Source organism: Chelonoidis abingdonii, chromosome 24 (assembly GCF_003597395.2).
Source record: "Chelonoidis abingdonii isolate Lonesome George chromosome 24, CheloAbing_2.0, whole genome shotgun sequence".
NCBI classification, from domain to species: domain Eukaryota; kingdom Metazoa; phylum Chordata; order Testudines; family Testudinidae; genus Chelonoidis; species Chelonoidis abingdonii.
The window spans coordinates 9,744,690-9,761,906 of record NC_133792.1 but is presented as its reverse complement, the minus strand read 5'-3'; the positions used below and the strand labels follow the sequence as shown (position 1 = coordinate 9,761,906).

At 44.2% G+C, this 17,217-nt stretch overlaps 1 protein-coding gene across 1 annotated transcript in view; it reads right to left on the bottom strand.

Moving 5' to 3' along the window:
• The window catches only part of PAPPA (pappalysin 1), a 222,758-nt gene that overhangs the window by 114,849 nt on the left and 90,692 nt on the right, over positions 1-17,217 (bottom strand). Inside the window, exon 7 of the mRNA XM_032797888.2 lies at positions 15,118-15,625. Coding sequence (XP_032653779.1) covers positions 15,118-15,625 — 508 coding nt within the window. The remainder of the gene's footprint in view (positions 1-15,117; positions 15,626-17,217) is intronic.

Sequence of the window (17,217 nt, the reverse complement as noted above, 5' to 3'; positions counted from 1 at the left end):
CTGCCGCCAGCAGCAGCGCAGAAGTAAGGATGGCATGGTGTGGTATTCCCATCCTTACTTCTGTGCAGGTGCTGGCGGGGTGCTGCCTTCAGAGCTGGGTGCCCGGCCAACAGCTGCTGCTCTCCGACCACCCAGCTCTGAAGGCAGCGCAGAAGTAAGAGTGTCAGTACTGTGACCAACCTAAAATAACCCAGGGACTCCCCTGCAACTCTCTTTAGGGTCAGGATCCCCAGTTTGAAAAATGCTGGTCTCCCTGTGAAATCTGTATAGTATAGGGTACAAGCACACAAAAGACCAGAATTCACAGGGGAAGACCAGATTTCATGGCCCATGATGTTTTTAATGCCTGTGAATTTGGTAAAACCCTGGACATGAGGGATTGTGGATTTTTGAGTTGCAGCGCACACTCCCCTGAATGCTTGCAGATGTGCAGGAGCTAGGATTGCCCCGTAGGCATGCCTGTGTACGTCCCTGTTAGGGTACTCGGCACCTTTGGCCAAACTAGCTGCCTCTCCTACTCTGCAAGGGAAATCAGCTCCATTCTAGATGTCTCCTGTTTGGTTATACTGAGGGAAAGCAGCTCCCTGCACCCTCTCTTCCCACTGCAAGGGCCAATGTGCTTTTAGTAGCATAAGTGATAGATAGATAGGTACATAGATAGATAGATAGATAGATTTTTAATTATAAAGTTCCCCCTTTGTCATAAAATTGAAAATCTTAGAGACCATCCCAGCTTTTGCCCCTAGAGAGCATGGAGTTCCATAAAAGTAATGAACGCTGCAAGGAAGCCAGATGCTCCTATCATGTAAGGAGAAGGTGGAGAGCCACTGCACCCAAATGTCTTGAGTATCTGCAGCCAAATTGCAGCTTCCTATAGCAAGGGTGCATAGGAGGGGTGAAGGAAAGCTCTGTAGCCTCAACACCTTAAGTGTTCCCAAGAAGGCTCAGCCATTATTTGCTCCTAAATGGGGACCTGATTCACCAAAAGTTTGGGTCCTGCTCCCCCAAATACTTTGTTCTCTGAACAGACTCTCTCTTTCAGCACTCCTCTCACCCCAGAACCAACCCTTCCCTTCCACATGGCCCAGCTGAAGCCTTACTTTCCTCCAGCACCTTTGCCCTTGCTTTTCTTCCTTAGTGATGAAGCCTAGCCCAGCAAAGCAAGAAGCCAGCTGGCAGTGACCAGCTGTGGCCTTGACTTTCTCTGGCTGCTACACCTTGGACCAACTGCTCTAGGGTGGGCCAACCACGGTCAAAAAGCCTGAATCCTGAGGAGATGAAGGTTCTCCACAGACAGAGCTGCCCAGTATTTTGCCATTTTGATTAGCTCTACTATGTGGCTGTCCTGTATAATGAAAACCTGAGTCCAGGCAAGGAACCCCTTTCCCGCCATTTTGAAATTCCTGCCAAGTTCATATTTGTTATGCCCATCTCCTGCTTTGGTCCATTGTCCTGAAGTCCCCACAATGCATGTTACACTAGTGAGTTAGCCATGTTCAGGCTGAAACAAGATGCAGGGGGTCTCAGTCCAGCTCCTAGTGGTCCAAGTGCCACAAGAATTACCACAACTGGCCACAGGAGGCCTGATCCTGACTGACTGAAACCAATGGCAGTTTTCCCCATTGGCTTCCATGGGAGTAGGTGTCTGATCACAAATTGGAATAGAGATAGGGTGAGATTTAATGGGAGTTAGGTGCCTAGATACCTCTAAAAATCTGGCCCATAGAGACTAAATTCCTCCTTTCCTTGAGGTATGTTGGCAGGAGAACTTAGATAAGTCTGCACTGCTCCTCTTGATTAATGTGATTGTTATTCATTACCTATACTACAGTAATGGCTCCAACTGGAATCCAGGTACCATTGTGCAAGGCACCGTGCAGACCCACAGGGAGAGACAGTCCCTCTCCCAAGGAGTTATCATCTAAATAGGCAAGACAGACAAGGTAATGGGAGGGAAAACAGAGGCACAGGTAGAAGTGCTCTGCCCAAGTTCATATGCTATTTCAAACTCATATTTAGGCACCAAAATAAGAGGCCTTATTTAAGTTAATGGGAGCTGAGGGAGCTCTGTAGCTCAGAGATGATGCTCCGTAGGATTGGTCCTGAGCTCAGATCAAGAAATGAGGTTCAATAAAGTAGTAGAGAATCAACTATCTCTTTTTCTGTGGTCATGCATGCTCCTGGATTACTGAGAGCTGTCCCATCCTTTCTGCTTGAAGCTAGGGTCATTAGACTTTACTTCCACTGCAAGAGCACCTAGGAAGAGCACCTAGGAAGTGTCACTGTGGCTTTTCATGCTCCCATAGCCAGTGGTGCTTACAAAAGCTCTTCCTATAACCGATGGCCCCAGGGAGAGGGTCACTTTAGGACATATTGATCACACCTGTTATTGACTGTACAAATAGAGTCGTTTTCCCCTCTTCTGTAAGCTCTCTCTCGCTCGCTCTCTTTTAAATAAAAGTGGTATGAGAGGCACAGGAGAAGACAATGAAGAGAATTCCTGTCTGGTTTTGAAGCTGGGAGGAGGGTGATGGAATTTTGTAAACAAAAGAAGGACATCAAAAATCTCGAGTTCTTGCACTTGTCTATTATTTCAGCTGCCGTCAGATCTTTCGCTGTTTGGTTAAGCCAAGCGACATGGCAGATGCAAGGGCCTCAAAACAAGCCTCCCGCCTGTCTCCTTGGCACAAAGTTGATTTAGAAGAAATGAACACCAAGGAAGTTCCTGCTGAGATTCTTCTCTCTCTATGGAAGATAGGCTTGGCCCTAACTGGAGGATTGGGCTTATGCGCCATCCTCTGGCTTTTACTGTTCACCAGAGAAAGCAAAACAAGTTAGTGGCAGGATTAAATAAACCTGACAGGCCCCTGACTGTGCTCCCTGTTGCGCAAAGACTGGAGATGACTGGATGGATTTTACCCTGTCCCTCTGCCTGAAATTCAAATTAAACCTGAACTAAGAGTTTCACAGAGTGGCAAGGATGAATACTGGCTCCGTTTGGGCTCAGATTCACCCAGGAGTAGCCTTATTATTTATGAATTATTAATAAAATTATTATTACAGTAGCACCTAGAGGCCCCAGCACAGATCAGGGCCCATTCGTGCTGGGTGCTGAACAGACACATAGCAAAAAACAGCCCCTGCCTTGAAGAGTTTATAATTGAAATAGACAAGAGACACAAAGATTAGGTTGGGAAACAGAGGCCCCGAGATATGAGGTGACATGCCCAAGGTCCCAGAGCAGCTCAGTGGCAAAACAAGGCATAGAATCCTGTCTTCTGAGTCCCAACTAAGTGCCCTATCCACTAGATCATACTGCCTCTCCTGTCCTCAACCTATAATCTGCAGCATGCACTTGCTATGGAGCAGACAGGTCTCCCTAGTAATTAGCCTAGGGATTATGGGGTGCTGTGTTCCATAGAAAGCCAGTTTGGAAGTGAGAATAGGGAGAAGGAAGGAGAAGTGAAGGGGTACAGACTGCTTCCCCACCCTAAAAGTACTAAGTACTGGGGGAAGCTGAAACCATGCAAGGCATCTTTCATCCTCACTCCCAAAATGAACCATCTTGGGGAGCAGAACAGTCACACATCTCTGCCTGAGGTCTTGCAGGAACTCAGGGGGGATACAAAGGCCCTCAATACAGCAAACATATTTTGGTTGGAGAGGGTCCCAGAGTCCATGGGGCACCTCTTGGAAGAGCAGTGGGAGGACGACTAAGGGTTGTTTGCAACCTGATCATCAGCTGATGTTTATAAACCATTCACGAACATGGGCAGATATTTGCAAATGAAAAAGTACCCAACTGCACCCGCACTGAATCTAAGTTCTGACAAGCTCTACTAGCTACCTCATCTCCTAACAGCTTGCACAACGTGTGAGGTTTATGCATCAGAGGCAGTTATTTGTGCAGAACCATATGCCGCTTCTGAAATTTAGGTAGCTGCCATTTCGAAAAAAGAAGTCTTCACTCATTCCATTCCCCAGCCTGATCGAAATTCTTAGCCACCTGGAAGGAACAGTGCAGAGAAACGAAGTCTCCCCTAACAAACTGCCTGAGTAACTTGGACCGTTTGGACTTGGAAATGTTATATCCTTACCAGTTATACTTCCTGTCTCCAAAGATTGTGTTTCAATCTCCCCTCCCAAGGTCACACTTATACAGGCAGAGTTTGATTTGGCTAACACCTCCCCCCAGACCCCACACAAGTGGATGTACAAACAAACTGTCTCACATGGATTTTTGTCTGATCTGATAGACATTAATTAGTCTAATTGATTTGCCTTTTATTCTATTCCTGGGTGCCTTGTTCTGAACTCCAACAATCAAAGTTTGGGTCCAGATCCTCAGCTGGCATAAAGTGTCATAACTCCATTGACATCAACAGCACTCTGTCCATTTTCACCAGCTATGGATCTGGCCGTTGGATTCTAACATGTTTGCTCATTTGACATGGATAGTGGTTTTCCATGCAGTATAGAAGAGATGCATATGTCCTGCTCATCAGCTCAGCAGTTGGCAATAACCGTAGCCGGGGGAAATAACAAGAATGCCTCAAGTTTTCATTTCAACTGAGTACTTTATGTAGCACCTTTTGTATTACCAAGTGGTTCTAGCAACCTTGAGTCTGACCTTTCCATTGACTTCAACAGAAACTAGATCAGGCCCTCAGCCAACTTTCTTTTCTAACTCTGTCTTGGCAAGCTAGTTCTAGTACCTCATCAATGTCAACATCTTACCCACTTCCACAGTGCTAGGGAGCCTCCACATGTCTCATCTACGATGTCGCAGATATGAACGATAAAGCAATGATCAAATCAGTTAGAAACAGATGTTTGCACATAACATGCTTTTGTATACCATTGGAAACAATGACACTCGTGAATACAAGATTAAAGACAGACAGCTATGGTACAATTTCTACTGTCAGTTACACGGGCATAAATCTGGAGTAACTCCACTTATTTCAGTAACCTTACTCCAGATTTACACTGGTGTAACAAAAACAAAAGAGCATGAGCCAACGAGTTCAATTTCCAACCTAGGTTAAAATGTCCATTCTACACTTGGTGCTCAGATCAGCACATAGGTTCCTATAATAGGTAACTGGTGCTGTTCTGAGTGGTCAAAACGCAGTAATGTGCACGTTAATATAGCAACCTAACTCTGAAAGTTGAGCCCCATGTACATAGCTAGCAGATAACTTGGACATTAAACCACTGAAACTTTTCCTTTAAATAGACCATTTTCTTCCTTCATGCAAACACATGAGGTTTTAAAGTAGCAAACATATATATGCAACTGATTAACTCCAGCAGACTTTGATATAATCGTAAAAGTATTTGCCCTGGTACCAATTTAAAACACAGTAGCAAATTTAATAAAAAACAAAGTTTGTAGCCAAGGTCACCAAGATATTTCTTTTTTGATTTTTTTAAACAAACTTTTTAACACTGATGGACAATTTTTAAGTGTACTGTTTAAACAAAATAAGATTTTTTCTTTAGAAGATGACAAGCTCCTTCTGAAGCTTCTTAATGGGATCGAGTTACAAATTCCAGGATAAAGTAACCGTTAGAGGTCCGAAGTCTTAGATGGGAGTTTGTGCCCGAGAGGCAGTTTTATGGAAGTATATAGGTTAAGAGGCTCAGCACCTGTTGGTTATTAAAGAAGCGGGGAGCTGAGGGCAGGAATCTGTTTTGTTCATTTCCTGAGCATGGTTTCAGGTGATGTTCACTTAAGTTATGAGAGCTTCTCAATTAGAACAGTTCCCTGTGAAGTTCTTCTCAGCAATTTCAGAGAGAGGAGTTTGTTAGGAGTTGACCCAGCACCGGTCTGGAAGCTAAAATGTATCAGGATGGATCTTCAGTTGGTATAAACCAGCTGGGGATCTGGCAAATAATCAGCTACCCAACTATAGCGTGTCAGTTTGAGATGGGAGCAAACCAAGTGGGAGGCAGGTTGGAGCTCGGAAGGGCCATCATCAGCAAGTCACTGCTGAACCTTAGCTTTGATCTATAATTTTGAGATATTAACGCCAAGACAGGTGGCCAGCATTCAGGGGCGGCTCTAGACATTTTGCCGCCCCAAGCAGGGCGGCATGCTGGGGGGGGGGGGGGGGCTCTGCCGGTCGCCAGGAGGGCAGCAGGCGGCTCTGGTGGACTGCCCGCAGGCATGCTTGTGGAGGGTCCGCTGGTCCCACGGCTTTGGTGGACGCGCCTGCAGGAGGTCCACCGGAGCTACCTGCCGCCCTCCCAGCGACTGGCAGAGTGCCCCCCACGGCATGCCGCCCCAAGCACGTGCTTGGCGTGCTGGGGCCTGGAGCTGCCCCTGCCAGCATTTTATTACTCATCTCTTTAATGATGTTGACATTTCTTTCCCTTGCGCAAAGCATTCCACTGACAAGACTGCTTCCAGTGTTTTAACTTGATTTTGACAACTATACTACCTGAGAAATGCCTGATTCAGACCCTGTTAATTTAAATTGAAAAAGGTTTTTGGCAGAAATGATGGGGACCCTGTGAGTGGTCCGTAGGCTCTTTCAGGCAGGACTCAGCATATACATGGTTCAGCTGCAGGTTGGTTTTGAAGTTCAATTGGTTTTAAGATCAGTCCTGCACTACTGAGCATGTCCCTGGGAGGAAGGTCCCTCCAGGGTTGAGCAAGGTAGAGTCTTTGAATCCAGACGTGACCTCTAGGATTTCCTTTCAGCAATCCTGAGCCAAGGCCTCATTTCCAGAATTTAATACTCTAATGTTTCTGTGTAATCCTGAAGAGATGCAAAATACTCAGCGTGAGGAAACCGAGCCGTGCAAGCGGATACTCTAGGGGATTGATCCAAAGCAGAGACTGTCTATTGATTTTCAGTGGGTTTTGGATCAAGACCTGGGTGCACATAGAGGTTTTGAGATTCCTCTTTTCTCAGCTAAACCACCTCTTTGCTCTCCTGAACTTCTCTTCTTCTTAGGAGAGTGGCACCAAAAAATCACAGAGTCCTGAGCCTCTCCTTGGAGAAGGATACTGCTTCCTAATAGCTTATGTGGGTGCTCTCATGCGTACAATGCATCTGTGCTTGCAGGGCCAGCTCTAGCAATTTCGCCGCCCCACGCACGATGGCACGCTGCGGGGGGCGCTCTGCCGCTCACTGGTCCCGCGGCTCCGGTGGATCTCCCGCAGGCATGTCTGCGGGAGGTCCACTAGAGCCACGGGACCAGCGGACCATCCGCAGCCACACCTGCGGCAGATCCACCAGAGCAACCTGCTGCCCTCCCAGCAACCAGCAGAGCGACCCCCACGGCATGCCGCCCCAAGCAAGCGCTTGGGAGCCAGCCCTGTGTGCTTGTTGTCAGTTGTGCAGGGAGATGATGTGTCTATTCCAAAGGAATATTCTTTCATGATTCCCTCTGTAGGGGCTCTGTGCCTTGCCTTAATCCACTTCAAATTATGACAAGTTCTATTAGGAGTTCACTTGTGGTTATTTAATGGTTTAATAACCAGATGGAACCTATTTCCACTGGCATCTCTCTACCCAGTTAAAGTCCCATCATGAACTAACTTCTTCCATTGTCATTACATTTGCAACTGGTCATACTTAAAAACAAGCACTGTGAACCAATGATCCAGTTAATTGTATTTCATTTCAGAGGCCAAGATTCTCAGTAATGACTAATGATTTTGGATGCCCAGCTTGAGAAACCTTAAAGAGGCCTTATTTTCAAAAGTGCTGAGCACTATCTCCCTGATAACCAAGCCCCTATTAGATGTCTCAGGTAGCTCCCCACCCCCTCAAACACAAAATAAAAAAACCCTGACTAGTCACTTTTAAAAACCTTGGCCACAATGAACAGGCTCAAGCCTGAGATGTTAATTTTGCTAAGGGTGTCATAGGACCCTCTCTTTGTTCAGAATATGTGTAAGCCTTATATGCCTAAAAGGGTTTTCTGTAGTGCCCGTGGTGTCCTATCCAATTGTGGTACTAAGGGCAGAGCATATTGCAGTGCCAACCTAGCTCTGTTTTCAACCCCCATTTGATTTGACTCCGAGTTCCAACTTTAACAGAACATAGGAATGTCCATACTGGATCAGATCAATGGCCCATCTAGCCCAGTATCCTGTCTTCTAACAATGGCCGATGCCAGAGACTTCAGAGGGGATGAACAGAACAGGGCAATTTATGAAGTGATTCATCCCCTGTTGTTCAGTCCCAGATTCTGGCAGTCAAAGATTTAGGACTACCCAGAGCTTGGGTTTCCATCCCTGACCATTTTGGCTAACAGCCATTAATGGACCTATCCTCCATGAACGTATCTCATTTGGTATTTTAATACCACACAAAAGATATTAAAGATACAAAACTAAGTGTCCAGCAACTGATCAGGCCAATAGTTACAAAAGTAATAGAGAAAACTGGATTAGCTGATGCTGCTGATAAAAATGCAGGTAACATATTTCTGCCTCTCTTGTGGTATTCAAGGCTCAGTCCAAGTTTTAAAAAGAAGTTATTTTTAAGTTGTTGCATAACACATGCCTGTCCAATATTTCTTTCCTCAATCAAGCAAAGAAAATGCATTTGTTATTCCTGGGAGATTCCTGGGGCTTTTTGCCTTATTTAGAAGCCTAAATAATAGGTACATAAAAAGGGAAACATCAGCGAACAGTAATTATCCATGAGTAACGTACAGCCTAATTCACCGCAGCTCTGAAACTGTTTCACCTGCAATAAATTATTTTGCCTAATGGGAAAGGTCCCATTTACCCTTCATATCATCTTGCAGCTAAAAACCCTGTTGCTAGGTTGCCAGTTCAAATGCAACCATGGCTGGTAGTGACTGAAATCTGTCATCTTCAACTAATGCTTGTTTGGTGGCCAACAATGCTTGAGTTGGTGGTATCAGTTCACATTCTAATGGATATCTGTCCACAACTCAATAGTGGGCCACATTCTTGGCCCCTCTGTATGGCTCTGGCAGAATACAGGGCTGCAAATCCATCTTAACGTGCCTCTTGCAGATTTTCTTTGCATAATGGCAACTCTCCATCACCGCTCCCAGCCCTTGGAGAAGCGAGTATCTCTAGGCAGAAAATAATCATAGCCAGAGTGCTTCTGTATTCTACCTGTTCTATGTTGCTGGAACCATGAGGCACAGACAGGTATGAACAAATCTGAAGCTCCTCTAAGGTGAGGTTTACACCAGAGCTGGAGGTGTAATTCCCAGCTGAGGCCGATGTACTCGTGCTAGCGCTGCTTGAGCTAGCATGTTAAAAATAGCCGATCAGGTTAGCCACCGAGTACATTCCCATACAAGGTCCTAGGTATGTATCCAGGCAGCTAGCCTGAACTGCTGCAGGTGCCATCGTAACTACACTGCTATTTTTGGTGGGCTAGCACATGTATTTCTACCCAGGCTGGGAATTACACTTCCTAGTTGCAGTGTAGACATACCCTAAGTTGAATCTGGGGCCAAAATAGGTCTCGGCCCCATGTCAGCACCAGAGTGCTGCTAAGGCATAAACCCACCTTTGCTCTCCCATTCCTGATCTGACAGCAAATGCAGATCAGCCAGCACAGAAAATCTGGAGCTGTGTGTTTTGTGAAGTGCCACGCGTAGCTATGGTGTTACGTAAGTAACCACAACAGCTAATAATCACAATCCATCACCAGAGCTGGTGCTAATTGGCACCTTTGTGCAGATTAAACAGAAAAAAACTGCCTGTGGAATGAAGAATGAATGTGCCCTCTTGCTTCTCCAGGTCAGGACTAGAACATTTTGGCAGCGGGTGGTACAAGGGAGGCTTGCAATGCCTGTTCTGTAGAGGGTGGGAGCAGATTTCATTCTCTTGCAAAAATAACCTGGTGTTTTTAAACCAGTAGTAAACAAAAAGAAAAGAAAAGAAAAGAAAAGAATGTGGCTGCCAGGTCTGATCAGCTAAATGGAGCTGTATAATCCCTACCAATAGCAGCGATATTAGCCTCTAACATTTGATTGTTGCTCTTTGAAGCAAGGACCTGGTTTACTTCTCCTGTAAAGTACCTAGCACAGTGTTGGAGGTTGTAAATAATAGCAACATACACTTTAGCTGTTAGTACCATTGCACATGTGAAGGAAATGCTCTGAAAGGAATGTTAAGGAGAATAGTAGAAAGGAAAAAAAAAAAAGTGGATTTTCTCTTTTTGGTTTCTCTCTGCCAGGCACTTGGTGTGCTGCGTGTGGGTGGGCAATGGTAGGTATTCATACCTGGCATGTGGGAACAGAATTAGTCATCCTCCCTGCCCAGTCTAAGATGTATGTCAGAGGTGTGGGGGTGAGAAAAGAATTCCCCCCAGGGCCTGGTGGCAGTGATCTTGAAGGTCTCTACTTCAACCAGAGTCCTTTGTCTTGGACTAGCCATCACATTCATGCTGGAGAGGAATCTGGAGCTGCCCTTGTCTCGTACACTTTCAAGAATCCTGTGACACCTCTGGAAGCAAACTTAAACCAGCTTCCAACCCTCAGAAGTTTTACTAACAATTTGTACAGTTCCCCATGCCTCGCCTCAGGCTTCTTAGCAAGAATACACAAGCAACGGATGGGATTCAGGAGTCCAGGTTTGTCAATTGCAATTTGGACTAACAACCTCTTTCTTGCTCAAGTCATCTGCATGCTGTCTTCTGAGTAGTTGTGTCATACCCCTTTTCCCCCTCACATTATTTTCAACTGTATCATTGGCTAATGGCCTGATCCAAAGCCCATTGACCATTGATTTCAAAGAGCTTTGGATAGGGCCTCAATTGCTGAAGTCCTTACTCAGTAATTGGCTTTACTGAAACTTTCGCTTGAGGACTGAATGACAACTGACAAAGGGAGATTCCAAGACTTGGCCAAAAGAGAAAAAGCTTCAAGCAAATTTGGTCAGACTCTAGGTGCTTAACAGTCTCCAGCTTGCCACAAAATGTAACAGTAGACTCACAAAACAAATGATTTCTCCATCCAAAAAAGGAGACAGGATACAAAGTAAGGCTGTGATGAAGCTTGGGGATCTGATTCTCTCCTTTGCATCACTTCAGTTCTACACCAGTAAAGCCCCTCTGAAGACAATGGAGTTCCACCAGTGTCAAACTGATATAATACAGTGAAGAATCGAGAGGATTTTTGCTATCACATAGAAATCATGCCATGTCTACACGGCCTCTTACCATTTAAAGTGAATAACAGGAGCCAAAGCCCGCATGCACCTTCTCCCCATCCTGGACATTCCCGCATAGTCAGCTACAAGCGTTACATTTGTATCTAAACCCTAACCGACCGAGTGATAAAAAAATTGAACGTTTCATGAACGACCTGCCATGTAGCTAAGGATATAGCTAATTTCTCTGTACTGCAACATGAATGATTGGCTCAGTACCAGTTTACATCACTGCCACATACAGACTTAAAGGCAGGATCCCAGGTTTCTAGGGACACTGTGAAACCCCTATTGTATCCCCTGTGCACTCATGTTCCTATTTTATTGTGGGATCTTTGGTGAGGGTCTGAGTTTCTCCCCCATGGAACCAAGTGCCACTGACTTCAATGGGAATTACTCATGCCCCGTGGCGGGGGGATAGAGATCCCAGGATTTTAGTGTGTAATGGAATTCATAGGAACAATACAACCCAGCTGTGGACTCTTCAGCGACAGTTCAGTCTCTCCAGAGTTCCAGCACACACTATACAGCTATAATACAAATGAGAACTTTGAACAGACCACCTCTGTCTGTGCAGAGCCTCTTTGTAGGCTGCCCACTGCCACCAATGCACACGGAGAGCTGGCTCTCTGATGGCTTCTCTTCTCCAACGTTTGTTCCTGAAAAAAAGGCCGCACTCATGAAAAGGCGACCAGTGGAGACTGCTGGGGCTATGAAACAGGACAAGTCTTTTGTGAATGACAGCTACTCATTTTCTCAACACCTTGGAGAAAGCTTCCCATCCCAGGCTCTCTCTACTTAATAAACTCTCCCTAAAAATTCAAGGGTTTTTGCTCCAGAACAAATGCTGAGATACTGATTCCATGGCAGCTTTAACTGGGTCACAGTACCCGGTGACGGCAGGGTTCAAAAGGTTTTGCGTTCATTAGTTTGACCATCCCTAATTATTTCTAGTGATCAGCCTGAATGAAAACCCCAGAACTGAACCCCCAGGAGTACTGGGGAACTTTGCAGGCCAGGCCCCTCTCTACCTATTCCTACAGTTGGGAAGAACTCTTTCACGCAGCAGCTGGTTTGACTATTTTATTTATTTATTTCCCCCCTATTTTTTGGTTTATAGTCGGTTCATAGCTGATGAGTTTCACTTTGTTTAATGGATTCAAGCAAACCTGGATGTTTGAAGTCAACTGAAGCTATTGAGATTTGCCCGGTTCCTCTATAATCTGAGGGGATGAAGAGGCCATTCAGATCTCAACCCCATCCTTCTGAAACGTTCCCTGATCTCAGCGTGCTTGCACCGAGAGCTGGGATTCTAATTCAACTTGAGAGCAGGCAGGGTTGAGATGGGTCTGTGTTCCTTAATAAAAGGCTTGCATTACTCTAGCTATTTTCTCTCTCCTGTAAGAGCACCTAATGCTGACAAGGCAAGAGCTATCCATTAAGACTGTCTCCCCTTTCAGCTCAGGGAGATGTTCTCTCCACCAGCAGGAAGAGGGTAGGAGAAATTAATTTTCCTTTCATCACTGTCACACCTGGGGAAAAGATCTTGTTCAGAGACAACAGAACAAGAAAATATTTTCTTTAGGAAGAAAAGAGAAAACAGAGACCAAGGTCAGAGAAGGCAGGGGAAGAGACATGCAACTTCCTCCACAATATTTTGATATACATGTGTGGATGCCACTCTAGCCAATATGGAAACATGCAAAAACAATGAAGAGGAGTAATGGGCCTGGGGTTTACAGAGAGACAGACGGGCTGCGCTGTCAGCTGGTAGCAGGATGCTGAGTTCCACTTATACAGAGTCAAACACGCAGGCAGAAGAGAATCTGGGCTGAGAGATATTTCAAAGCGATATTTTATGTACATGTTTACATAGGGACATATTCTAGCTTCTCTTTCACGGTGTTTTGGTGAGGGACCACCCGCAGCCTTCTCCATTCTGTCTGGTGAGTAAAAAACACTCAGCACAGGCTGATGATGGAAAGCTTATCCTGTTTCAGTCTAGCTCTTAACTGAGGCTACAAAGGATTCTGCCATACGTCAGAAGAAAGAACCAATCCGAGGCTGCACTTACACAATCTACTGAGGGATCTATTTGGCCCTCACCACTGTAGTACCTGAGCTATTACTCACAGCCCACTCAGGAATAGGGCAGTGCTCTTGTCCCCATGTTACAGAGAGGGAGTTGAGGCACAAAGAGCCCACGGCAAAAGGCTCTAAGTGACATAAAAGCCTAAGTCCCATTTTCAAAAGGGACTCTTGAACTTAGGAGCCTAAGATACATTGACTTTCAGTGCACTTAGGAGTCTGAGTCACTTTTAAAAATAGGACTTAGGCTCCTAATTGTCCTAGATGCTTTTGAAAGTTTTGTCCCTCATGATTTGTCCAAGGTCACGAAAGAACCTGGAGCAGAGCTGGGAGTTGAACTTCGGTGTCCTGAATCCCTGGACAGTGCCCTAATCACAAGGCAATCCTTCTTCTCTCAAATCCAGGTAAGAGGACTATCAGATAAAGGTCTGAAAAATATTCAGAACAAAGTTTGATAGAACAGTGCTTAGAATTCAAAGGCTTTTTTTCCCCCATATTTCATTGTGAACTCAGAATTGGGCCCATTTCATGAAATTTGTGCTAAGGAATGCAGATGTTTCAAGCAAAACCAGTCCTTTTTTCCAACAAGAAAGGGACAGTTCTCAGGCAAAGAGGCATTTGCAGCAAATTCCCATATTTCCAATAGGTCAATAACCTTATTTACTGTAAGTGCCAGCAACTACTGCAATTTAAAAGCACCAGCCCAGGAAAATACTTTAGCGCATGCTTAACTTTAAGCATCTGAGGAGTCCCAATGATGTACATTTTTTGGTTTTAATAATAAACCTGGATTCTCATACACTTAGAGACAATTTGCATTCTCTCAGTTGTACAACTGGGCTGCCAGAGTGGCAGTATCTTATAATTATTGGATTGTTAATTATTCTGTTTTATTATATTTGGAACTCTTTAAGAAGCTGTGATCTTCCTTGCTATTAGATAGTAGTAGTAAGATTATCTTCTTTTTTAATTAGCATGTGGTTTCCTTAGCAGCTTTGTTCCTTTTATCTGATGTTAATTTTCAAAAGGGCTTCATTGTGTTGCTACAGGTGAGTGAGTAATTACTAAAGAATATTTTTATTAAACAGTTTTGCTTTTTTCTGTCCGTGAACAGAGCATGAATTACTTTGAAGTTAATACACTATTTTTTTTTTACTTTTGTTTAAATTCTGCATAGTTTAAGTTCTGATTGGCCTCATAAAAGTCACATGGCAATGTTTATGTTCCCTGATTGGATAAGCATACCTCTTCTAATCAGGCTTTAGGCTAAAACCCACTGTGAAATTCACCTATGTATAGAGAACTTGCAAAAAGCACGTTTCATGTAAGTCCCATTCAAGTCTGCAAACATTTGTGCTAACAAAACTCAACTTCAGAAAGTGATTATAAGAGGGATGAAAATGTAGCTGAAATAAATTCATTAAAAATGTAAACAAATATATGCACTTCCTTCTCTCCCACCCGCCTGCCACCCTCAGCTTTGGATATTCCCAGTCAGAGCACTCCAAATGATTCCCCACCACAACACACATATTTCTTAGAAAAGATATTCTTCTGAGTGTCACCATGCTAGTCCCAAAACTCTCTCTTGGGTTCTCTCACAAAGTTCAGAACTTGGATAAGTTTGGTAGTCTGTGTGGTAAAAAAAGATCTGAACTTCTTGTGTCTGCAATCTAGGCTGGAAAGCCCATGAGATCAGGCCGTCTCATGTGATTTTGGTACTTCCAGTTCCAGACATATGCCCTGAGAGTGGTCTCTCTTGTGGAGAGTCAGCCTAAGTATTTCAGAACTCTGCCATTCTAGTGTAAATTTATGGGGAGAGACGTTTCCAAAACAATTTGTCCATCCTTCGGACTAGAGATACTTACATGTCCACGAATCTCCTGCTGAGGTTTGAGATGACAAATGGAGAACCAGTCTGGAAGGGAGGGTCCCGGAGCACTTTGTACCAGATGGGTCTACAGTCTGCACACAGCAAGCTCTGTGGGATGGAGCTCAGCATAGCCGCATCAATCTCCAGGTGCTCATCTAGAGTGTAGATCTGGATGCCATACACTTCCTCGCCCATCTGTTTGGCATTCAGCTTGATGGTCAGAGGAACATCGCAGAAGACGTTCTGGGGCCCCAGAGAGATGTTCTTCCCGCTGATGGTTAGAAGCTTGATGTCATTCACTGCTCCACTGGAGTCCCAATCAGTGGAGACAAATGTCACCCAGACCGTAAGGGACTCTGGGATCAAGGGATAGCGGAACTCCAGCTCCAGATAGCAGCCCTGGGGCTCGGGACAGACTGGCGGTATTGTGTGCTGGTGGACCCCTGAGTTGGGACTCCAAGTCCTGACACTGGGTTTACAAGGTTGCTCTACATCAGGGTGACCTGAAGGAAAGGCAGAAGCAAAAAAGAGAGAGAAAGGATATTAGAGACTATGGCTTAGCACTGATTTCACAATTTTCTGAAATACAAACCTACAGGCTAAGAGCAGAGCAGGCCACCTCCAGGCAGGGGGGGCAAGCTATACATTTTGATGGAAGGATGAAAGATATCAGGACTGAAAGACTGTGGAAGGAGGTAGGAGGCTACATTGCGTTTCAGCAATTAGGGTGAGAAATGAGCTGTTCGGTAATCTGTCCTGTCCAACTGCTAATACAAGATTGTTCCCTACTGTACAATATGAGTTGGATTCACCAGCACATGATGGCCATGCAAAAGAACCATAACCATAGTTTAACTGGCTGGTTGAGCCCAGCTTAGGACTACCTTTTGTCACTAGAGAGGCACAAAACAGCTGGAGGTGCCAATAAACCTGGCCCCGTATTTTTAATCTCCAGTTTCAAGTGAAGGTTGCTACCACTGTGACTATTCCACAGTCTGAAAGAGCTCACAGTGGCAGATGATTCTTTCCTACAATCAGCCTCAATTCTCATTACTTTAATTTCACCCCACTGCTGCTAACTATACCCTCTTGTGGCATTTTATTATATATTAGGAACAAAAAGAACCCTTACAATGCTATTGGTCCGTAAGTGGATGGAAATGGAAGAATTATCAACAACCCCAAAAAGGTGAAAATCGTGGGAATGAACAGATGATGCACTCTCATCATATGATGAGGATAATGTTCTGTCCATTCCACTAGTATCTCAGGAGGATGTTAAACAACAGCTACTAAAGTTAGATATTTTTAAATCAGCAGATTCAGATAATTTACATCCAAGAGTTTTAAAAGAGTTGGCTGAGGAGCTTACTGGACTGTTAATGTTGATTTTCAATATGTTTTGGAACACTGGAAAAATTCTGGAAGCCTGGAAGGAAGATAATGTTGTGCCAATATTTTAAAACAGTAAATGGGATGATCCGAGTAGTTATGGGCCTGTCTGTATGACATCAAGCTGGGACAAGATAATTGAGTGGCTCATATGGAACTTGATTAAAGAATTAAAAGAGCGCAATATAATTAATGTTGATCAATGTGGGTGTATGGAAAGTAGATCCTTTCAAACTAATTTGATTTTTTATAAGATTACAAGTTTTGTTGATAAAGGTAATAATGCTGCTGTAATAGACATAGATTTTTATAAGGCATTTGACTTGGTGCAGCATGACATTTTGGTTAAAAAACTAGAATGATATAAAATGAACATGGCATGGATTAAATGTATTTAAAACTGGCTAACTGATAGATCTCAAAAAGTAACTGTAAACAGAAAATCATCATCAACAGAGAATGTTTCTAGTGGCGTCTTGCAAGATTCTGTTCTTGGTTCTACATTCTTTAACATTTTTTATTAATGACGAAGTAAACAAAAAAAATCAATCACTGATACATTTTGCAGATGACACAAAAATTGGGAGACAGGTAAATAATAAAAAGGACTCATCACTGATACAGACCAATTTGGATTTCTGGGTAAACTAGATGCATTCAAACAATATGTATTTTAATATGGCTAAATCTAAATGCATATATC